The sequence below is a fragment of the Exophiala xenobiotica genome (genome assembly GCF_000835505.1).
Source record: "Exophiala xenobiotica strain CBS 118157 unplaced genomic scaffold supercont1.7, whole genome shotgun sequence".
Lineage (NCBI taxonomy): Eukaryota > Fungi > Ascomycota > Eurotiomycetes > Chaetothyriales > Herpotrichiellaceae > Exophiala > Exophiala xenobiotica.
In genome coordinates this window covers 3,311,115-3,332,771 of record NW_013562488.1, presented here as the reverse complement: position 1 = coordinate 3,332,771, position 21,657 = coordinate 3,311,115, and the positions used below count along the sequence as shown (strand labels likewise).

General features: G+C 51.5%; 11 protein-coding genes across 12 annotated transcripts; 6 read left to right on the top strand and 5 right to left on the bottom strand.

Moving 5' to 3' along the window:
- Positions 1-150: 150 nt before the first annotated feature.
- PV05_11944 (uncharacterized protein) lies at positions 151-2,391 on the top strand. The gene has a single exon (XM_013455478.1). The coding sequence runs from the start codon at positions 220-222 to the stop codon at positions 2,263-2,265; it is 2,046 nt and encodes a 681-aa protein (XP_013310932.1). The 5' UTR covers positions 151-219; the 3' UTR covers positions 2,266-2,391.
- Positions 2,113-3,884, bottom strand: PV05_11943 (uncharacterized protein). The gene has a single exon (XM_013455477.1). The coding sequence runs from the start codon at positions 3,798-3,800 to the stop codon at positions 2,901-2,903; it is 900 nt and encodes a 299-aa protein (XP_013310931.1). The 5' UTR covers positions 3,801-3,884; the 3' UTR covers positions 2,113-2,900.
- Positions 3,885-4,125: 241 nt separating this feature from the next.
- On the top strand, positions 4,126-6,536 carry PV05_11942 (uncharacterized protein; the record flags this gene model as incomplete). The annotated part of the gene is made up of 2 exons (XM_013455476.1): positions 4,126-5,130; positions 5,190-6,536. 2 exons carry the CDS (start codon positions 4,126-4,128, stop codon positions 6,534-6,536), a joined length of 2,352 nt encoding a protein of 783 aa, XP_013310930.1.
- On the bottom strand, positions 6,015-7,289 carry PV05_11941 (uncharacterized protein). The gene is made up of 2 exons (XM_013455475.1): positions 6,989-7,289; positions 6,015-6,940 (listed from the first exon to the last, which is right to left on the bottom strand). The coding sequence occupies exons 1-2, from the start codon at positions 7,181-7,183 to the stop codon at positions 6,539-6,541; spliced, it is 597 nt and encodes a 198-aa protein (XP_013310929.1). The 5' UTR covers positions 7,184-7,289; the 3' UTR covers positions 6,015-6,538.
- A 174-nt stretch (positions 7,290-7,463) lies between these two features.
- Positions 7,464-9,687, top strand: PV05_11940 (uncharacterized protein). Its single transcript, XM_013455474.1, has 3 exons — positions 7,464-8,481; positions 8,639-9,221; positions 9,269-9,687. Exons 1-3 carry the CDS (start codon positions 7,706-7,708, stop codon positions 9,323-9,325), a joined length of 1,416 nt encoding a protein of 471 aa, XP_013310928.1. The 5' UTR covers positions 7,464-7,705; the 3' UTR covers positions 9,326-9,687.
- Positions 8,482-11,060, bottom strand: PV05_11939 (tRNA N6-adenosine threonylcarbamoyltransferase). The gene is made up of 2 exons (XM_013455473.1): positions 10,613-11,060; positions 8,482-10,360 (listed from the first exon to the last, which is right to left on the bottom strand). The coding sequence occupies exons 1-2, from the start codon at positions 10,844-10,846 to the stop codon at positions 9,542-9,544; spliced, it is 1,053 nt and encodes a 350-aa protein (XP_013310927.1). The 5' UTR covers positions 10,847-11,060; the 3' UTR covers positions 8,482-9,541.
- Positions 11,061-11,310: 250 nt separating this feature from the next.
- PV05_11938 (uncharacterized protein) lies at positions 11,311-12,329 on the top strand (the record flags this gene model as incomplete). Its single annotated transcript, XM_013455472.1, has 3 exons — positions 11,311-11,461; positions 11,513-12,099; positions 12,156-12,329. 3 exons carry the CDS (start codon positions 11,311-11,313, stop codon positions 12,327-12,329), a joined length of 912 nt encoding a protein of 303 aa, XP_013310926.1.
- A 1-nt stretch (position 12,330) lies between these two features.
- On the top strand, positions 12,331-12,900 carry PV05_11937 (uncharacterized protein; the record flags this gene model as incomplete). The annotated part of the gene is made up of 1 exon (XM_013455471.1): positions 12,331-12,900. One exon carries the CDS (start codon positions 12,331-12,333, stop codon positions 12,898-12,900), a length of 570 nt encoding a protein of 189 aa, XP_013310925.1.
- On the bottom strand, positions 12,898-15,362 carry PV05_11936. Of its 2 annotated transcripts, XM_013455470.1 has the most exons (4): positions 15,078-15,362; positions 14,902-15,026; positions 13,961-14,755; positions 12,898-13,910 (listed from the first exon to the last, which is right to left on the bottom strand). In XM_013455470.1, the coding sequence occupies exons 1-4, from the start codon at positions 15,103-15,105 to the stop codon at positions 13,173-13,175; spliced, it is 1,686 nt and encodes a 561-aa protein (XP_013310924.1). In that variant the 5' UTR covers positions 15,106-15,362; the 3' UTR covers positions 12,898-13,172. The 2 variants fall into 2 exon arrangements, with proteins under 2 accessions (XP_013310924.1, XP_013310923.1); XM_013455469.1 differs by having other exon boundaries at positions 13,961-15,026.
- Positions 15,363-16,178: 816 nt separating this feature from the next.
- PV05_11935 (calcineurin subunit B) lies at positions 16,179-17,715 on the top strand. Its single transcript, XM_013455468.1, has 6 exons — positions 16,179-16,407; positions 16,489-16,604; positions 16,702-16,754; positions 16,809-16,882; positions 16,941-17,275; positions 17,335-17,715. Exons 1-6 carry the CDS (start codon positions 16,391-16,393, stop codon positions 17,343-17,345), a joined length of 606 nt encoding a protein of 201 aa, XP_013310922.1. The 5' UTR covers positions 16,179-16,390; the 3' UTR covers positions 17,346-17,715.
- A 216-nt stretch (positions 17,716-17,931) lies between these two features.
- PV05_11934 (uncharacterized protein) lies at positions 17,932-19,976 on the bottom strand (the record flags this gene model as incomplete). Its single annotated transcript, XM_013455467.1, has 3 exons — positions 17,932-18,598; positions 18,664-18,844; positions 19,550-19,976. 3 exons carry the CDS (start codon positions 19,974-19,976, stop codon positions 17,932-17,934), a joined length of 1,275 nt encoding a protein of 424 aa, XP_013310921.1.
- Positions 19,977-21,657: the final 1,681 nt, after the last annotated feature.

Sequence of the window (21,657 nt, the reverse complement as noted above, 5' to 3'; positions counted from 1 at the left end):
CAACTTCAGATGAGAGGCAAAGATTCTTGAAGCCGCAAGGCCGGAAATAGTTTAGGCTGTATTTGCCAAGAGCGGTCACGTGGATCCCAGATATGCGCTACAAAAGGGAATTCGTACGTGGGGAAGACAACATTGTTTTCTGTGCCAGCAAGCAGGAAAACATTTCGAAACTATGGATGGTATAAGATGATATGACGCGTCGTATCGACTCTTGTCAACATGTCTACCTTCTCCTCCGTTGTCCGCAAGCCGGGCCAGAAAATCACTCCTAAAACTGCGCCTCGACGGAATGTCCAGAGATCCAGTGGTCGACCTGCTGCTGCGCCGCCATCCTTGACACCAGAGAGCCAGACGGCCAGCCCCGCCGTCGAGCCTGTCGAGGAAAGAGCAAACACCCAGGAACCAGAGACAGCCCAGACCCAGAGCGTGCTAGAATCCACCGAGATACCCTCCAGTTCTCAATCAATAGACACATCTCTTCCGCTTCCTGCTCCGCTCGAAACAACGGACAGAGAACTAACACGAGAAGCTACCAGCCAATCTACTGACAGAGCACCTTCAGTGTCAGTAGAAGTCATTGCACCCAGCAGTACGAACACTGGAATTTCAATACTGCATCCAGTACATAAGCGTGCTTCTCAATCACAGTCGGACGCCATTCCAACCATCACTTCCAGCACTCCGTCTGTACGTCCCACGCGAAGACTGACGAACGAACTTACACCCGCAACTTCTGAAGAACCCCATCAAGAGAATGACAATGCAGCAGAGGCAGCCAGACAGTCTCCTACAGACTCACGGAAGAGACGGAAGGTCACACACTCTGCGCAGGCCATCGAAGAATTGCGCTCACGGACTACACCACCACCTCTACCAGATGACGTACCTTTGTCACTAAGAACCAGTCCGCGACACAGGCGTAGCGAATCACGAACATCTGAAGTATTGTTACAAGATGCGACAAATCAAGCTGCCGCAGTTTCCGAGCTTGCAAACTCGATCGAGGAGAGGGCGAGATCTCTCAGATCACTGTCTGCAAGACCGAGCCACTCGGAGACAGAGGATAATGACACCCCAGAACCAAGGGATCAAGATGCGGAAGCGGACGCTCCAACGCGACGGAAAAGATCGACAAAGAAACAAACACGCGCAAAGAGAATTCAAGACGTTGCTCAACAAGTGGTCGAAGACGCAGTCGGTGCAGGAAAGATTAATCGACAAAAGTCACGGCTTCCCACACCTGATAACGCCGAAGACTTGCAAATTGACCCAGAGGAAGTGTCAATGAGCGATCTTACGAGAGACAACAAAGTGGGTAAGAAGTCAGAAACTGAGAAACGAATGCAAGAGAATTGGGCCGATATCCAGCAACGTCGGAAAGAAGAAGTAGAGCGCCGAAGACAAGCCGCCTCAAAGGGTAGAGGTGGAAGACAGGAAACGCTTCTGCAGGATGCACCAGTTGAAGCTGCTCATGTTCCTCAGCAGATCGTCGTCAACGGACAGATTGTGGTCGTGGCCGAGTCTCGAGAAGTTGCGTATGGTGCAGGCGTGGAGCAAGCGGTGATAGAAGATGCCGATGTGGCGCTCGAGGACGACCGGATATACAAATATGTCAATCAAGGCACCTTGGGAAAGCACGCCGGTCAGAGCCGTCGGACTAAATGGGATGACGAACAGACTGAATTGTTCTACAAAGGTCTGCGGATGTTTGGGACTGATTTCGCCATGATCGCCAATCTTTTCCCGGCCCTCGACCGGAAACAAATCAAGTCGAAATTTATCATCGAAGAGCGAGCGAATCCTGTTCGCGTGAAGATGAGCGTAGCTGCGAAGGAGGCCGTCAATCTCGAGGAATATGCGAAGATGGCGAATCAGGAATTTGAGGATCCCGAGAAGGTCATGGCGGAGCTTGCGGCTGAGGAGAAGAGACTGCGCGAAGAAGACGAACGCAGACGCGCGGGCGAAGGTTATGTTCTTGAGGGTGCAGATGTCCCCTTGCCTTCGACTGAGAGAGACGCCGATGGAGCCGAGGGCGTTGGCGATGGAGAAGGCGAGACCGCTGGAGCGAATACAGATCGCAGAGAACGGATTTCGGCATTGGCAGACTCGGTCGTTGGGGCGGCTGTGGCACCGAAGAAGAGACAACCGCAGCAGCGTAGGACCACTAAAGAGCCAGCGGGTAGGGGAAGACAAGCGAAGAAAGCCAAACGACCGACCGAGGGTGTTGAAGAAAGACTCGGTCCGATTGATGAGGTCGGCCGGTAGATCGCTTCTCGCACAATATAGTACGAACAGTCATAGAGAGCATGGGCTGATTCCAACTCATGTTGTCGATTCGATCAACGTTCGCAATGCCGTTGGTGTCTTGCGTTTTACTTCTCTCTGTAGTAGCTTGAAGTTGCTGTTTTGACAGAAAGCTTTGCGAATGGCTGGTCCTGAGGGTTCCTCTTCCCTTTGACAGCCTCACATCCAATACCAACCCCATCTCCAGATACAGTAGTCGACGCAGTCTTCAGGTGTCACGTTGATCGAGCGTCTGACAAGCTCGCAATGACAGGCGGCTTTTGGTTTGGGGACTTGGATTTCGGCATTCGGACGCTGTTGGCCTCGAACTGCTGTCGTGGATGTTGGTAGACCAACTACAGTAGTCAGAAGGATGCAAGTGGCAATCTGATCGAGTTTCATGGTGAGAGTAAGTTAAGCACGGTACCCAGATTGTTGAGACAGGGTCTTCATCCGACATTACCTCAGTTGACTGAAGCGCGAAGCTGCCCTGCTCGTGGGGAGTCCTCCCGTTATTAAGGCGGTGGACGCTGAATACTCCGTATTTCACTTCCACCGCAGTGCCTGCTGTCGCGACGTTCTTGACTCACAGACAGTCAAGCTGTCTTTCACACAGCTCAAGAATTGAAGATCCTGCTGTACAGCATCTCATGCCTTCCCACCCACAGATCTAAAGACGGCACGACTTGTCCCGCATCCTCAGGCTGCAAGAACCACACCTTCTCTAGGCTTCGGCGGATTAGATCCTGCAGCCCCTGGCCCGCGAGAATAGTTTGCGCCATGTACGGTCCCATGACAGACGCTCTCACCGCCGCGCTCAGGACCGCCTTTGCATGATTCAGCAGGAGCAAATACCCCGCTTCCTCGAGGTTTAGACCGAGCGCGAGAGAGACCACGCCCCATAATGGAGCGAGATGGCCATTGACAGCGGGAAGAGGATCCGAGGAAATCGCGGCGAGTCTGAGATCGCGAGAGAAGATCTCGATCGTAGTAACTGCTTCAATATCTTCTTCGTGCTGGGACTTAGCAGTCGATGCAAAGGCCTTTTCCCAGACACTTAGTAGTGCCCGGCCTTGGGCGATACTTGCTCGTCGTGCGACGGTACATGGTGTCGAGGCGTCAAGGTCGTTGTCTAGATCTGCCAGACCCAGAGGGTCTCGGAATGCCGCGAGGGCATAGGGGACATTGGTATATGCCACAGACTGGATCGAGAGTTTCAGGAATTTATGGAACAACGAAAGATGTGTCTGGCCTGTTGGGATAGGTTTGTGGTGGGCTAGGAAGGACTCCAGGCCAGAAGAATAGGCGAAGCTTCCTAAAGGTAAAGCTGAGTCGGACAGTAGCATCAGGTTGTGCGTAGATGGACCCAGAGGCAGCGAGACGGGTGGAAGTGAAGCATTGCCGCCAGTATTGGGTCGTTGCTCCTCTATCCGGCGTAGTAGAGCTTTGGTGGTTTGGAGTTGTGTGTCGAGCTCAAGTATTCGTTGGCGGAGAGCATCCGCGTCGTTGGTGTTCATGGACCACAGAGGACAGGCTCCTGCAGATTGAGAGCCTACCTCATCCACATGAACGGCGCCATGGTCTTCAGAAGCAGCCAGTTGGTAATGAACCAGAAGATGTACGAGTTCTTGAAAGCCTCCTGGCCTCGTTCGATGAAGTGCGGAGAAATATTGCTAGCTCCGATCTGGACGAAAGATGCATCCACCATCAAACTCCACGACTCAGAGTCTCTTCCATGCTCTTGCTCAGATTCGAGACTGCGTGATGCTAGACTGGTAGCATTTCTTCTGCTCAACATATGCTGCGAAATTCGCGACTGGGTCTCTGACCCAATCTACCATCATGTCCGGAAAAAGAATTCTCGACGCAATTGCGTTGTTCAATGTCTCCCGCAATGTTGCCGTCAAGCACTTCGACATCCGGTTTTCTCAGGTCAAGCTCTACGGCCAGACTTCTTCTGTCGTCAAAGCATTGAAAACTCGAGCGCTACCAGCCCTGGCCACCTCTGTCTCCCGATTTGCTTCCTCTCATTCTCCGACAAAGCAGTCGAAAGAAGGTATCCAGCAAGACCATTTCTACGATCGATCAGACCTGAACTCGGCTGCTCAATCTGGTCAAGCTAGTGAGCTTGATGTTGAACAAGCGAAAGCAAAGAGATCTCCGCTGCCTGATGGCACAATACCACCAGAAGGAAGTCCAATCGGGCAAGAAACAGGTGATGGAATGAGTTTTGGCAAGAGACCTGCTGGAGAGACTCCGCAGCACCCGGTCGAACCAGAAGGAGCTCAAGATCTACGTTTGAAGACTTCAGGGCAGTCAACTATACCAGATCCTACTGGGTCACCTCTGTCCCCCAATGAAGCCAGAAGACTCCAACGGCAGTCCGAGGATCAGATACCTGCAAGAACCGCGGAGCCTCCTACCGCCGACGCGACTAGCTCGGAATTCGGCGTTGAACAAGAGCAGGATGTTTTCTACCAACCACCCGACAGCGTAAAGCCAGTCCTATCTGCCCTGCCACGGGTCCGTGTGCCCAAGACAGAGAACGACGTCCAAGAAGGAGACTCCCATATTCCACCGGGAATCAATGCAGACGTATACTATTCCGGGTCGAAGCCACAAGCAGGGACGGTGGACAACGAGCCGAACGAAGAACAATTATCTCAACTTTTCCACAACCCTCGACATGCAACAAAATTGTTAGGCCAGAAAGCCCGGCCTATTCCTTCTTCGCGGAGGCGATTTCACACTGTCAGAGCCTCGCAACAAAAGGCATCCGATACAGACGAGGACAGCATCAAGCAGCTGGCAGCAGACATGGCTAAAGACGCGCAGAAGATCGGCAGCGTAAGTAGTTGTCGTTATATATTGGGTCATCACAACTGATCAACTGACAGATCTCCTAGACACAACAAGCACAAAATGTCCAGCCGTATCAGATGAGGGAATCTCGAGTTCCTTCATCACGATTCGGCCGTCTCTTCGAGTATGGAGGACTCGCAGCATCAATGGCGTTCGGCGCGGTCAGTGAAAGCATTACCCGATCTGGCGGACCTCAGGGATCAGTCATGCTCAGTGCTGGCAACATGGAACGCCTTGTTGCGAAGTTGTCCAAGATGCGAGGCGCGGCCCTGAAATTAGGTCAAATGATGAGCTTTCAAGATGCCAAACTGCTACCCAAGCCCATTCATGACGTGCTGCAACGTGTGCAAGATAGCGCCGATTACATGCCCGTGTCGCAGCGCGATGCAGTGATTGCCGCCGACCTGGGCCCCAATTGGCGTGACTTGTTCGAAGAGTTCGATGAGCGGCCTATGGCTGCCGCCTCGATCGGTCAGGTCCATGGTGCCGTCCTGAAAGACTCCGGGAAGAGAGTTGCCGTGAAAGTCCAGTACCCCGGTGTCGCCGACTCGATTTCTTCAGATCTGAACAATCTCTCTTTGCTTCTGACCGCCTCGCGTCTGTTGCCCAAGGGATTGTACTTGGAGAAGACGATAGCCAATGCCCGTACCGAGTTGGCCTGGGAGTGCGACTACGTCCGCGAGGCAGAAGCCGCCAAAAAATTTCGCAAGCTCCTCGCAGATGATACAGAGGTTTTCACTGTGCCGGAGGTCTTCGACAATGCTTCAGGGAAACGAGTCCTGACCATGGAAAGAATGGAAGGAATTGCAGTGACCAAGATTCAGAACTTCACGCAAGAGCAGAAGGACTGGATTGGGACCCAAATTCTTCGACTATGTCTGCGGGAGATCACCGAGTTCAGATATATGCAAACGGATCCGAACTGGACGAATTTCCTATACAATGCTACCACGAATAAACTTGAGCTGTTGGACTTTGGAGCGTCCAGGGAATACCCGGCTGAATTCATCGACCTTTATGTCAAAGTACTCGATGCGGCTTCGCGCAAAGACAGGAAAGCTTGCGGAGATCTGTCAATACAGCTCGGCTACCTTACAGGATACGAGTCCAGAGCGATGCTCAACGCGCACATCGATTCAGTCATGACATTGGCGGAGCCTTTCATGGACTCTGCTCCTGATGTCTATGATTTTGAGAATCAGACAATCACCGATCGGGTCCGTGGCCTGATACCAGTTATGCTCAAAGAGAGGCTGGCACCGCCACCCGAGGAAACGTATAGTTTACATCGGAAGTTGAGCGGAGCGTTCCTTCTGTGTGCCAGACTGGGCAGTCGGGTTCAATGTAAGGATATGTTTCAGAAAGCTCTTGTCAAAGCTGGCATACGGTAATGTCAAAACACAGACGAGTCGTCATCCTCATCGCTATGCTCGAGGATTGTCTCTTGCAGAAGACCTGGCCTGCTTGACCCAGAGATACCAGGACTTATTGGGCTGACGGGTGTGCTGGATAACGGCATCTTTCTCGCTTCTCGCACAGCCTCTTGAAGTAACGGCTGGGATGCCATCAGCCTAGCTTGTGTGGCCAGTGTTTGTTGTTCCTCCAGCTGTTTTCGCTTCTTTGCTTCTCGTGCCTTTCTGTACGATACAGCGTCGTGGCCGCTAGGAGCTATGAGTTTTGGCGGTGGTTCGCGGTCGAGTCTTAAGATTAGGACAAAGGCGCGCATGGTGAAATGCAGGATGAGACCGAAAAGGACACCGAGGAAGATTGCGCTACCGATGAAGTACCAGAGTGTCTGTACCAACAATGAGCGCGTTCAGGCTGCGATTTGAGTATGTCTTACCTCGAAACGGGTGAACATGCGCCATGGGATTAGTGACACAGCAAGGACTACGCGTCCAATGTATATAATTGGGGTGGACAGTAGCAATAGAATGTACCAAAGTGCCTTGAATAGTAGGACGACTGGGTAGAGGATGTAGTAAAGAACAACCAGTGTGATCATTAGCCATGGAGGCGGTTCGCGTTGGGTCGTCATGTCAATCGAGGCATCATCGTATCGCGGAATAAGCCTCTGCTTGAGTGAGTGAGTGTGTGAGGCACGTAGAGGTACGGAGTAGGTCCAGTGAAATGTTTGATGCAAGGCAAGCTTCGAAAGAGGAAGCGGACTTGAGTTCAGAATGACCGTCAAGAGTCCAGTGTCATTCCCCCCGCACACGTCAATTATTTGTTGCTTGTTCATTGCCCTGAACTAATGCAGTCAATCGACTAAGTTAGGGTGCTGGCCCTCTGTGCCCTCTGTGCCTCTCACTCTCAAGCCCCCCTCTGCCCGACTCCCAACCTCAATGTCCGTCACTTATTAAACCCAAGCCCGAGATCTATCATCAGTTTAGAAGCCTCAATTTGCGATAGATCGGATGCTCATCTGCTTGGAGCCTACTAGATTCTCCTCTGACTTCCTGTCTCCTTGACGTTTCCCTTCTTCCGAGGTCGCGTCTCTCTTCCACCACTGTCGCACGACACCACATTTCCCGTGTGAAATCAATTTACCCACCTCAACATGGGCCAACAACAGTCGTCAGAAAAGAGCTCGGGCTCAAGATCAGGCACTCCTCAAGCAGAAAGAGATCGCAAAATAAATCGAAGAGTCTCAATTCAGGCGCTTTCTCAAGGCCGCGCCACGCCCGTCGACCCGTCTGCCACCAAAGATACTGCGGTTGCGCAGACCACTACACAACACTTCGACAAGCCAGCCTTACAACAATATCTACAAAATGCTTCACCCGAAAATCATGCCAGAGGCAGCAAGGTAGAGAGGTCGGCCTCAAGAGCCTCTCGCGACAAGAAGCATGAGCTGGAACATCGGCCACGACATCAAGCGCCCACGGCGGCACCCCAATCATCGGGTCCTATGGATGTCCCCATGTCTAAGAGCAAACCAGACTCGGCCGACGAACACACTACAACGTATCAGGACCGCCGATATACTCCTGTCGCTCAACTTCGTCCTCCACGTCTTCCTCTTCCTATTGCCGATGTCCCAATTCCGGAGTCTCCAACCTTGCTACCTGTCGACAAAGGCAATTCAGATGTCCCCATCTTCGAAACAGACGAGCCGCTATCGGCGGTTGAGCCTCATCCCAGAAGAAAAAGCTCGATGATGAGCACTAATACCGAGTCAGAAGAAGAGGTTGGTGAAGAACTGCAACCCTACGCTGTTGACCAGACCGCCGCTCACACATTGCCTACCGTCATCGAGTGGAATCATGGTGGACATAAAGTCTACGTCACGGGTACATTTGCCAATTGGGAAAGAAAATACCGGCTTCATCCAAGGTTTGTGCGCCATGTTTCATCTCTTTGTGCTATATGGGATACGTCGCATTTTCATGTCACCCAAGCCAAATCCAACCCGGGAGAAACCCCACAGAACGAGGACGATCATGAGAGTCCTTGAATGGTACAAGAGTTCCCGTACTAACACTCCTTCCAGAAAGAATGCTCCCGGCATGTTCACGATAATAAACCTGCCCTCCGGCACTCACCACCTCAAGTTCGTGGTCGATGGTGAGATGGTTACTAGCCCTGACTTGCCGACGGCCGTCGACTTCAACAATTTCCTCGTCAACTACATCGAAATCGCGACCGAGGACCTTGCAAAGCCGAGACGAGAAAGTGCCCAACCAGGCACCAGAGCGACGGCTCTTACTCCCGAAGAGCAAGAACAAGGCCACTCAGGGGTACAAACACCAGTCGATTCCGAGATGGAAGAACCGCAAGCCGAAGAGATTCCCCCTGGCGACTACCGCCAGCTGATTCCCCAATGCTTGGTCGATGTCGATATGCCCGAAGACACCGACGAATATAATAATGCAGTCAAGCTCATTCAAGAAGCTCCTCAGCCACCAGCTTTGCCGCTTTTCCTCAACAGGTCGATTCTCAACGGGATTCTGCCAGTCAAAGATGATAACAGCGTCTTGACATTGCCGAACCACACCGTGCTGAATCATCTCATGACCAGTAGTGTGAAGAATGGAGTTTTGGCAACCAGTGTGACCACCCGGTATAAGAAAAAGGTACGTAATGTCCACTCTGATGTCGTGATGTAGCTGAACTTTCGAAGTATGTGACCACGATATCTTTCAAGCCAGTGCCTCGGTTTCAACAACCTGCTCAATAAAGCCGGCAGTCCGAACTCGACAGACTATTCTGCTTAGCAAAGCCGGTGACCTTTTTCTTTCGAAGCGGGGTGTTAGGTATCTTTCGGGCTTAACGATATTATTACTGAACGGGTTGGCGGCCCAGCCAGTGCGGGACCGGCGATGGAAGGATCCGTTCACCGGGATGCTGGCTAGAGCAGCATAGTATACCCCTTCATGGTCCAACCCAAATCAAATCAATCATCTCTCCACGCAACATGCACATCATCCGTCCGAAATCGTTGCGTGCATGTACTCTCTTCAAGCGGTGTTTGAAAACCAGTCTCATACGCCAGCAGTCCTGCATGCGCGATCATAATGCCGTTGTCAATACAGAACCGCTCGTCCGTGGCGTATACACTCCCACCACGATCCCTGGCCATTATACCCATCATCTCCTGTACGCGCTCGTTGCACCCTACGCCGCCGACAATCAAGACCTGGTTCGAGCCCACATGCGCCATAGCCCGTTCAGTGATCTCAACGAGCATTGCGAACACGGTCTCTTGCAGACTGAAGCACAGATCTTCGGGCGTAACGGGATTGCCAGTCGTAGGATCTTTTAGTGTTCCGGCCTTCATTTGTGCCGCCAGCTCGTCCACACGCGCCAGGATTCCGGAGAAGGAGCAATCCATCCCTTTGACGGCGTAGGGTAGATCGAGAAGGACTTTGCCGCGCTTGGCGAGTTGTTCGATATTATACCCCGGCGCGGGGTCGTTCGAGATGTTGAGTGTGCGAGCGAACCGGTCGAGGCAGTTCCCTACCGCGATGTCGAGGGTCTCGCCGAAGATGCGGTACCGCTGGGCAGTGTAGGCGATGACCTGTGTGTTTCCGCCCGAGACGTATAGGACGACGGGGTTGGAGGCCCTTGTGATGGACCGGCCCATTTCGATGTGGCCGACGCAGTGGTTTACGCCGACTAGGGGTTTTTGCCAGAGGAGTGAAAGGGTACGCGCAGCAAGAGCGACAGCTTGGAGGGGCGCGCCCATGCCAGGGCCTTTGGTATAGCATATGCACTGGGAGGGTGGTTAGAGTGGGTAGATGAATGACGAGGATGGGAAGGAGGCTGGAGGTGAACGAATAGCTGGGAAGCTGTGATATGCTGGACCATGCGTTGGTGTGCTACGAGATGTGCGCACAGCACTATTCCTTGCAGGAGCGGGAGATTGAGAGTGGGAAGCTGGGAAGAAAAAGCAACTAGATTCCATGAACGGTGACCACTGTAGATACAGGCACCCAGATCCAAGGAGTGGAACATAGGAACTTACATCAACATCGGCGATCTTGATGCCCGCTTCTTCGATTGACCGCTTGACGAGTGACGTGACATGTGAACGGTGGTGAATGGCTGTGTCTTTGGGGAGGAAGCCCTCGCCCGGAGGGGAGACGTATGTGTGACGGATGTTGGCGAGGATTTGGGGAGAGCCTTTGCCTTTGGCTGGGTGTAAGATAACACCTACGCCGATTTTGTTGGCCGAGCCTTCGAGGCCGATTGCAATCATGGCGAGGTCCTCGTTGTGGTCTCAGGCCCAGGACAAAGAGTGGTGTTCGTATTCGCCCTTTGACTTCTATGATCGCTAGCGGGCACAGCCGGATCCTAATATCTCCCCAATCAGTTCAGGTTTGAATGGCGGTCAGCACTGGTCCTTGTGCAATGATACTGATGCGATGCGCCCCTCTGCGTTCGCTCTGGATTTCGCAATCTGTGGGAGTAAGTGGTATGCTTGTTGGAAAATGTGAACAAGGCTCTGATAATGACTCGCCCCAAGTGGATCACTTACGTTGGTGGAAAGAGCGATTCGGCCAATCGGAAATACCCAAATACCGATCCTTGGCGTCAACTGAAAGAACCGACTGATGTCTTCCCTCTCCCACTATACTTCGGTCCCACACTTTCCTCACCGTTCTTCTCCCTGCCATTTCAAACAGATTCCAGGGTCCTCTTGCCTCAGAGGACTCGAGTGATATGGAAGAGGCGCTGAGTCCGCAGGTTGGTCCACAATTTGACCAGACGACCGCGAGCTTCGTCGAATGGTTCACGTCGGCTGATGGAACTCGGCTTAGTTCGAAGATTGAACTGAAGGATCTGCGAGAGGAGAATGCTGGAAGAGGACTTGGTATGCTCTCATAGCCATGGCTGGTGTTTTTTGCTGACGCCTCTCGCACAGTTGCCATAAACGCCATCGCCGAGGATGAAGAACCATTCGCCGTCCCTCGACCTCTTGTCCTAATGAGCACGACGTCGAGCATTCCCCCTACTATATTGGCACCATTGGCAGACACTGGAACATGGCCACCGCTCATAGTAACCATTATCTACGAGTATCTGCGCAGACAAGAGTCCCCGTGGCACCCTTATTTTCGAGTCCTGCCGACCGCCTTTGACACGCTTATGTTCTGGAACGATGCAGAACTTGCAGAGTTACAGGCCAGTGCCGTAGTTGACAAGATTGGAAAAGCACAAGCAGAAGCGACATGGAAAGAGACGATTATTCCGGTGATGCTCGCACATCCTGAGCTGTTCCCAGTTTTTGTTGTATCAGACACTGAGCGTACGGCGGAATTGATCATGCTTGCGCACATGCCTGGCAGTCTGATCATGGCATATGCTTTTGATATTGACAGAGATGACGAACAAGATGGACCTCGAAATGCTGGTTCGGACGACGAATTTGAAGAAGATGACGAGGAAGAGCCCCTCCAAGGCATGGTGCCATTTGCTGATATGCTCAATGCGGATGCCGACAAGGGCAATGTAAGTCGTCTCACATGTCTGCTGGGATGCTGCGACTAATTGAATATTCTCAACAGGCTCGACTCTTTCAGGAAGATGACTATTTGATCATGAAATCCACCAAAACAACAGCCGCAGGGGAACAGATATTCAATGACTACGGCCCTCTACCACGATCGGACCTCCTTCGTATGTACGGATACGTCACGGACAACTATGCAAAGTACGATGTTGGTGGAATTATCGCATGACATGTTGCTGGAGGTGGCAGGCAAGAAACATGATAAGATGAACAAAGCATGGTCGAAGAGAGAAGAGCAACTTGACGAACTGGGCATCATCGACGATGGGTATGCAATACCTCGTCCTGATTCAGTTGTCCAACCCCTCGGAGATGCGATCCCAGGCCACCTCCATATGCTCCTGCGAGCTCTCTGTGCACATGACGATGACAACAAAGCCATGAAAAAGCCTCGGGAACCTGTGACGTTGGAAGAAGCTGCATTACTGCAGGCAGTACTTACCAAGCGATTGTCCGAGTACAAAACGACATATGAGCACGATCACACTCAACTGGAAAAAGTACAGCCGGAATCGACAAGCCCGTCAATCCCAGTCCGCTGCAATGCACGCCGCTACGCCATGGCGGTCCAAGTCAGAATGGGCGAGAAAGATATTCTGCGGCAATTGATCAGCCTGTGTCAAGACCATATCAAGCTGATGTCAGAAGAATTGGCAGCAACCAAACGAAAACGCGGCGAAGTAACAAGCCGGAATTTCAGTGCAAAGAAATTCAAGGCCGAACGAAAAGAATCGACATGAGGTTCCACAATGTTTTTCATTGCGAATCAATCAGGCGCTGGCCTTGCTACTTATGTACAGTCCCCACAGTGTCATTGACTACGCGCTATCCGCAGCCAGCACTCTATGATCTCCCTTCCAAACGGGTTCGACCATCTTACACGCCCAAAAGGACGTCTGTGTTAATCACACAACAAGCCCTGAAGCCGGATAGGAGCTTGGAGAAGAGAGTTTTTGAATTGTGCTCTCGTTGACAAGATGAAGAAAAAAGAGGTCCAAAACGATCAAACAATTCAGGAAGGCGCAGCTGTCGGTAGGGGTTGAGGTTGTGCTTGAGGTCCTGACGGCGACTGACTAGGACCGCTGGCTTCAAGTTGTTGTCTCCTCGACGATATCGGTTGAGAAGAACTCGAACCCAGCAGATACGCTCGCTGTGATATGCGAGCATATGTCATGTCGACTTCCGCACCGATGTCTGGAGCATCGTCATCGTCCGAATCGAATCTGAATTTGTCATCTTCTGCAGGTTCTCTTCTCTGCCGAGGAAGTCTTCGATCGATTATTAGCCGACCCCCGCGACCTACTCTCCGCCGAAAAGATGGCATCTGCCCAACACAGTCTTCATCAGCTGGACTAGCATATCGGAAAGGCGTTGATGGCCGAGACACATCTTTCATCACGATGTCTTTGTCTTCACCCGGTTTTTGCTGGGACTCCTCATCCGAGATACTGGCTGGCGGCGTGGGAAGATATTCTGTGGCGGCCATGGCTTCTCTAAAGTGGCCGTCCGGTGAGGGACAATCTTCCACTTCAGGAGTAAGTGGTGCCATGGTCTTGTCGACAAACCCTTCATTCCAGCGAATATGTTTTTCAATATTCGTCTGAATTTCCTTTTGGATTTCTCGTTCACGAGCGGCAATGACATCCTCAAGTGTCCGAAGTTCTGGACCTGGACCAGGAGCCATGGGCATACGGAGTTGTTGGGCAAGAGCGGCTTGATTGGGGGTCATGCCGGGAGGTAATTTCTGTTTCTACTCAAGGTCAGTACAACGCCTTTCTTACTGTGGTGAGCGAGCATTACCTTCTGGTTGATGAGAAGATCATCGTCGCCCTTCAAGCCCAATTTTCTCTTTGTATCTCTCAGTGCCTGGCGTTGTTCAAACACCTGTCGGTCGAATTCGAGACATTCTTTGCGGAGCATTTCTCTCCGCTTGACCATCAGCAACATGCCTCTGGCAGTTTCAAGCTCCATGCGGAGTTTCCGCAACTTCTCGGCGCTTTGAGCATCACGATTTCTGGTTTTGCGGATTTGTCGCAATTCTCGTCTTCGGAAACATACATATGGATCTGAGTCGTCGGATTCTTGACCAGTCTCGAATTTCAGTCGAGGAGCGAGGCCACGATTACCCTTGGCTTCCCGCCGCGCCCGCCAATGTTCGTACACATATTTGGAAAACGTGCGAACAAATGGGGGAGTGGTTTCGTCGAACTGTTCTTGCAGTTCTTCTAGAGGTAAGACGGGAGGACTATCGACGGCGGCATACGGTTGTTTCGCCTGAGCGGTCTCTTCGAAAAAGTTCATGACCTCTTCGAATTGGTCTTCAGTACAAGGTTCCTGGCCAGAGGGCAGTTTTCCGTTGATCAATTTCAAGGCGAGCTCATCCTCCTCGTCCATGCAATATGCCACTCCCGAATAGTCTTCGACTGTTGCAGAGGAACGGATGTACGTGGCGGGCTGTTGAAACCCTTTTGGGTAGAGGACATCATACTGGAGATCACTGGCAATGGTAGGTGGAGTGGGGATGTATGCGTCTTTGATTTTTGCATCTGCTTTTGCAGCCTCTGATGCTTTGATGGCTTGCTGCAAGTGGTATTCCTATATCGTGGCGGTGTCAGTGTCAACAAGTTGTGGGTGAGAGTGAATGAGTGAGTGAGTGGGGATGACTAAGCAGGCAACGTGAAGTGAACAGAGTGACAAAATCAACAGGTGGGTGGGAGAGAGAAGAGATGGCAAACACGTACTGCTTCTTCGGCCTTTTCGACGCCGGTTTCTATTGCAGCACGTTGGGAATCATAGTCGATGAGAGAATCGACTTGATCTTCACGAAATATCTGGACATTTTGCTTCGCGTTGAGTTTCTTTGGCCCTACAGGAAAATTAGCAGCGAAAAGTTGGGTGGAAAAGTGAAGTGACTGACTCGTAGCGCGGCTGCGACTCGCGGCCATCTAGGCGGGTAACCTCAACCTCATCAAGGGAAGAAGAGACCCGACGGCCACCACAACAAAATCTAGGTAGTGGGATTTGGGCACAAACCACACCCAATAATTCGTCAAAAGTACATGAAAATGTAGCGATTGATGCACTCAATAATTTGATCGCCTCCAATTGATGAAAACGCCCAACTAATGTCGTGATTCGGGATGAAGACTGGCTGCGGCGGCGTGAGGTGAAAATTTGGTGGGTGCTAGCTTCTAGGGAGGACGAAGGCAAGAAAAGTTGACAATTTTGGGGGACCGGACCTGACGGCAGGTAGAGAAAACACGGCCTGCGCTTTGGGGATGATTCACTGGTACTGCGGAGCAATCAATGCCAGCCCGTACTAATGCGGAGCACAGTAGTAGTTACGCAACCTTGACTATCTAAAATTGGTACCACGCAACGGTCACCTGCCACCATCATTACCTGCACCTCCCAATGCATTGAAGAGCCTACACACTGCTGCAAGACCTGTTCCCCATGAAAGTCCCAATGTTGTCCCATGCTGCTCGTGGAATCCGCGTGAGTTTCCAAGATGCAGCATCGTTGCCTTCTGTTTTCTGTGCCTGAACCTAACCAATTCTGGACTAGCCTTCCGTAGCTCGTGGCCCCTGATTATCGTGGCTGGCTGCCGTTCAGACTTCTAACATTACTCGAAAGGACGAGCCTTCTAAAATGGGGTCTGATTCTTGCTTCCAACATGAGTTTGCATTTGGTATCCGTACTGTAGTATCCGTATCAATGAGGAGGCTGATCACGAGAATAAGAAGCTGCATTGGCGAGACGAGTTGCGCTCAGAAGCCATTGCTGGCTACCACCTGGCTACTGTGGAAGCTGTTTGGGAGTAGTCATTGTCGGCAGTTTGGTTCTTCTGGAGGCCTTGCCCCCTGTGAGTCGCCATGTCTAGATCTTTGGAGGTTGCTGTTGTATGAGAAATTCAGATCCTTACGATTGGTCAGATAGACATGTCTCTGATGACTAAGCAGCCGTCTGCGCTCATTGGGTTCCTCACGCTGCTCCAGCACACTTCATCGGAGTCCGTTTGGCTTCGTGAGATTCGGTGCAAGTGGGCTGGCCTCGAACTTCATGAGTATTGCAAGCCAATCGTAACTTTCAGCTGAAGGATTTCTTCAATTGCACCTATACTAGCACTCTCAAGGGCTGCCCTTAAGAAACTCCCCGCGCAGCACGCATCGTACGCCTGTAACTCTCCACATACTCTCAGTCAGCCTGTCCGCCCTCAGATCCTACATCATGGCGACACCTGCCTTGTAAGTCTCCCGCAGACGAATAGCAGTGCTGCATAGGCTTTCAAGCCCCGAGACCCGGTTTCAGTGCTAACGATATAACAGCGGAGCGCAGGCGTCAACAGAAGCTGAACCTAACAATGCCGCTCTTTACGAATCACGAAGACGGCAGACAGTCAGCGGCTCCCAGATCCTCGACAACATAGTTACTTTCTCAAACTGTGCGTCCTGACCTTTCCTGCACCCTTATGTAACTGCGTATCCCGCAATACTATACTGGGCCTCCGATGGGGCACGTGCTGACTGCGCCAAATGCAGTTGACCGAGATGAAGTGGACAGATTAAGGAAAAGATTTATGAAATTGGACAAGGCACGATGAAGCTCTTCCTGCGTAGTCCTCAGGGGTCTGACACGGCTGGTGTAGGACAACAGCGGCACGATCGAACGAGAAGAGTTCCTCTCATTACCTCAAGTCTCCTCCAATCCGCTTGCAACCAGGTGCGCACATCTTTCTACATACACGAGAGCTATACCTCAGATACTGATGCGGGAGCAGAATGATAGCGATCTTCGACGAAGACGGCGGTGGTGACGTCGACTTTCAAGAATTCGTCTTGGGCTTATCCGCGTTCTCGGCCAAAGGCCACAAGGAAGAGAAGCTGAAGTTTGCATTCAAAGTGTACGATATCGACCGCGATGGGTACATTTCCAATGGCGAGCTGTTCATCGTGCTCAAGATGATGGTGGGAAGTAACCTCAAAGACCAGCAATTGCAGCAGATCGTGGACAAGACCATCATGGAGGCGGATAAGGATGGTGATGGAAAGATCAGTTTCGAGGAGTTCACGCAGATGGTCGAGAACACGGACGTGAGCATGAGTATGACACTAGGTGAGTTTTGGTACCTCTAGATGGGTCAAGTAAGTGCGCGGCTGATGATAACGCGACAGATCAATTCTGAGCTTGAGATCGTGCTGGTTGCGGTCTGCTCTTGAGTCTAGAACGTACGAAATGAAATGCGATGTGTGATGCCTGATGACCATTGCAAGTGATATTGCATCCAAGATTGATGCTTGAGAGGCTGATCCGTCTGCTTTCGCTTACGCAGGTATGTGAGCGATGTGACATCGATAGTAACACTTGAAAGCTTGCCTGGCATCTGCCTCTGTATTGTTCGACTCTCTATTAGTGTTCTGTCTTGCAGCTTCGACCTCCGGGCCTTCGACTATTCCACTGTTGGATTGAGAACCGGCACTGTGATTGTGAGGGCTTAGAATTGCGTTCTATCTGTTCGAAATACACAATTCGATCCGCAGCTCGCTGTCCACCGGCAGAGAAGGTCCGGAATGTATGGCAAATCAATTATGATTCTTGTTATCCTGGTAGGCTATCGTCCCCTGCATGTATCGTCTGAGCAGCTGATGTTGCTGTACAGTGAAGAAACCGTAACTGCAATCGGCCAAGCAGAGATATCCTGTCCGATGCTTTCCAATATCAATCTCTTCGAAATGATCGCCTCGGCTAGAGTACTGTTTTGTCTTCCTCTGTCAGAGAGTCAAGGATGAGAACGGCTCCCACAACGGTGCAAATGGTGCTTGCTGTGGTTCCTGTGGATTCTGCTCCTCCAGCAAGAGCAATAACTGGATTTTCGTCTTGAGCTCTGGCACCTCGTTGATGTCAATGTTCGTGACCTTCCAGCAGGCTGTTATGTCACGCATCTTCTGGAGCAGATCCTCGGCAATTGTTGAAGCCAGCTCAAACGCCAAACCCTTTTCCTTCAAGTTGTCGAATTCGTCGGTTTGAAGGTCAAACTCTTCCAGCACGGTCTTGAGTCCAGCGATCATGTCCGACTTCTGCAACTTCGCGATCGCCTTGATCTGAACACGGATGCCATCTTGCTTCTCACATTGGGCTTCGAGCATGGTCCGAAATCTTCGCCATTCCTCCGCCTTTTCTTCTGCGACCTCTGGGTTCTGGAGTGCAAGCATCTCCAACCAACCCCAGTCGTTTTGTTCCTTCAGATTGGCTAGGGTCTCCTTGGTCTTGTAGAAGGCGTTTTTCATTGCGGTCAGTTGTTCCTTGTTCGACAGTGGCAACTTCCACCAGAACTTGTTTGCCTTCTCCTGTCGTCGCTCAGCGTGGCCCATGTATCCGTCCGAGTTCTTCTGAAGGGCTTCGAGTTCCGCTCGCAATTCCTCGACACGGTCCATGTCGCTGTCTCTTCATGTCAGAGTCTGAGGTCCATCTGAAAGGTAACTGAGGACAAGATCTGTGCTTACCGCATCATCTCCCTCAAATCCTGCATTTCGTCGCCTTCCGGAATGACTGGCATCGTGGCGATGAGGTTTCTCTCGTCGATAAGGAACAAACGATCAGGACTGGCTGTGGTCTCTCGATCTTTGGCCGAGGATTCCTTGTCAGCTCGGAGTTTGCCCCTCTTGAAGAATTTCTTAAAGAAACCTGAGTGAAGTGAGCCCCAGCCAGGTATAAAGGGGGCGGTGAATTCTCACGGATGTCTTTCACTCTCTCCGCCATCGCCATCGTGACTGCGAAGAACGAACGGTTTCACTGCCTTTGACAGGTTGGAAGTTTTATGTGAGACGGGATAATGAAAGAATGAACACAGGTCGAGGTAGAGGAAGATGATCACAGACAAGAGGTAACGCGGACGCACCTCTCGGCGCACAAAAGGTCTGTCTCTCCTCGTTTGGACGCGGCTGCGCAATAGTCTCCAAAGCATTTCGATGTCGCGGCAGCGGCCCCAAAAGGTACGGCATGCCGTATTACTTGCAGAGACAAGAGACTGACTGCATCCCATGGGGCCAGGATGGACCGAAAGAATAAGGGGAACATAATGATTGTGGCATTTGCCTTGTCCCAAAATCTCAAGCCTGAGGGTATCACAGTCAAGATATTGACGTTCTTCCATGTCAGCATGAAACCAGTTCCTCACTCCACTGGACCAGCGCTCTTCAACAATCCATATCTTTGCTGTGCCGGCTAGAGCCACAGCCTTACAGATGTCAAAACAGTACATTCGACTCCAGCACCTTCGTCTTGCCCTGTCCTTCGAAACAGCACAGCGATGCTCTTGCGTCTAGCCTCGTCCAAAAGATATTCATTCGAGCTGACAGGTGGATCTTCACTACCATGAACTCAACTTACGGGTTAGCTGTTCGTATGGCTCGTAAAGTTGTTGCTTCTGGTGGTCCTGATTCGCCTTGAGCAGGTCGAGTGTCTCTTCCAAGTTGACAAGCATCTTCTCGACTTCTTGACCCACCTTTTCCCATTTCCCAAGGCCCTTCTGCTTCTGCTCTGTGGAGATGAGGCCCGGCGCTTGTGAATTCTGAACGATGTCCCGCATCTGTATCAGGACCGCTTTTGTACGCAGCTGTACTTCTGCCATATCCTTGAGTCCAGTGGCAACCTGCGCCCCGGCTGCTTTGTCGTTCAGGTACCAGTTCAGATTCTTCTGAGTGATTTGGATGGATTTGACGGAGGTTTCGACATTTTCCTGTCGCTCTTCGAGCGCATCCTGTGTCTTCTCCATGGTGCTGAAGTCGCCAGGCGGCGACAGCTTGAGCTTGTTCATGCCGGTGACAGCCTCGTCGGCAGCGTGGAGCTGGCTGACTTTTGTGATCGTGGCTGCGGAACACGAGCGCCTTAAGGGGAAGGACTTGTGTTGGCAAACGTGGCTTTGACCTTTCAATGCTCTTGGAGCCTGTCGAAATCAACTACTGCCTTGGGATAATTTCATGAAAGCCTTACTGTTCCTTGCAATTTCTCAGCACCGATGGTCTTCAAAACGCGCTAGGACAGGAGACTGGAAGTTATTGAGTTATCTTGTTCACCTGGGCTTAGCGAATCATCAAGAAAGAGGCTCAGGGGCTGGTTGGCAAACACAACAGTAGCAGCAGAGGGGAAGCCAATCACAAAGAGGTAGCAACCTCACGAGCAAGGTAGTGAATCACAGTCTGCACGGTGAATTCGACCACTGCCTGCGGTACGAATCATTGTGCTCGGCTTCTGCTGTTGGATCACTAGGCTCTGCACTCGAATCACCGTTTTTCACCGTGGAAGCAATATTGACTACTCATCTCAGGTGAGGCCCAAGAATGGAATTCAATCGTTCATATATGACCCTGGTGGAAAGTACCATGGTCAACAAGAGGTCAAGAGGAAAGGACTAAGAGTGAATGGTGTTCTGCGGAGATCGTTTGCCGGGAGAATCAACGTCTTGTACCTCCTCTGAATGCGGCACAGGTTCGTTGTCAAGGCTCAATGCCACAATGTGAGAACTGTTCTCTCTCGCTCTATGAAAGCCCTTAACCGATTCCTGCAGAGTTGACAGGTTCGCTTCTCGAGTTGCCTGGCTGGCCCACATGCCCCATCGTAATGCCTCCTCCCGAGCCTGGTCTGTGGCCCATATTGTGTCTGTTCAGCACGTTCTGAATAGTCCTCGACTCCAGGGCCTCGCACACACGACATCACGAGGCTGCCCCAGCGCATCTTCCACAGACATGGCCAACATTGACCCGAACCCGGCGCGGTCTTGTGCAACGGCGTGTGCGGTGGCAGCGTGCAAACTCCTTCCAGCGATGTCGAGACGAGCAGGTGAAGAAATAACGATATGTCCAACACATCTCCCCAAAGCGGGTTGGATGGCTCTGGGGCTGGTTTTCGTAATGTTACGAGACAGGCTCTGAAAGGCTACCTACTCTCTTGGGTTTCAGAGAAAGGCACTGTTTCTCGTGTCGTTGGTAACGGTATATGGCTCTGGATAGGTGTCTTCTGTTCTTGAGGGTACCGGGACGTGTAGATTATGGAGAATTGGACGAAGCACATATTGATACTTCATTCAGTGATATGGCTGACCAGTCGTAAAGAGTGATTAACTATTGGCAATGAGACTCAACCTCGCGTGTCAGACTTCATTCACTGTCCCTTTCCCTCGCAGCTTGATTAACCTCTCCCATTGCCAAGAGAGACGCCGTGAGGGAACTATTGATCACGGTGATGCTGGGTTGACTTCTGCTTCATTTTCAGTTCACGAGTTGTCTTGATAGTCAATGCCAGTCACGTTCGCACTACTCGACAACCGCTCTTCCTGTGTAGTAGTCCAGTACAGTTCTCCATATTTTACTCGGATGCGCAGCTCTCAGAAACGTATCCTGTGAACAAGACAGTGCTCAGAGCCGGAACCACAGCTTTGGGAGAAGGGTTGCGGGTTTTAGAGAGCATATCTCGGCATCGAGCCGTCCCATGGACAAGAT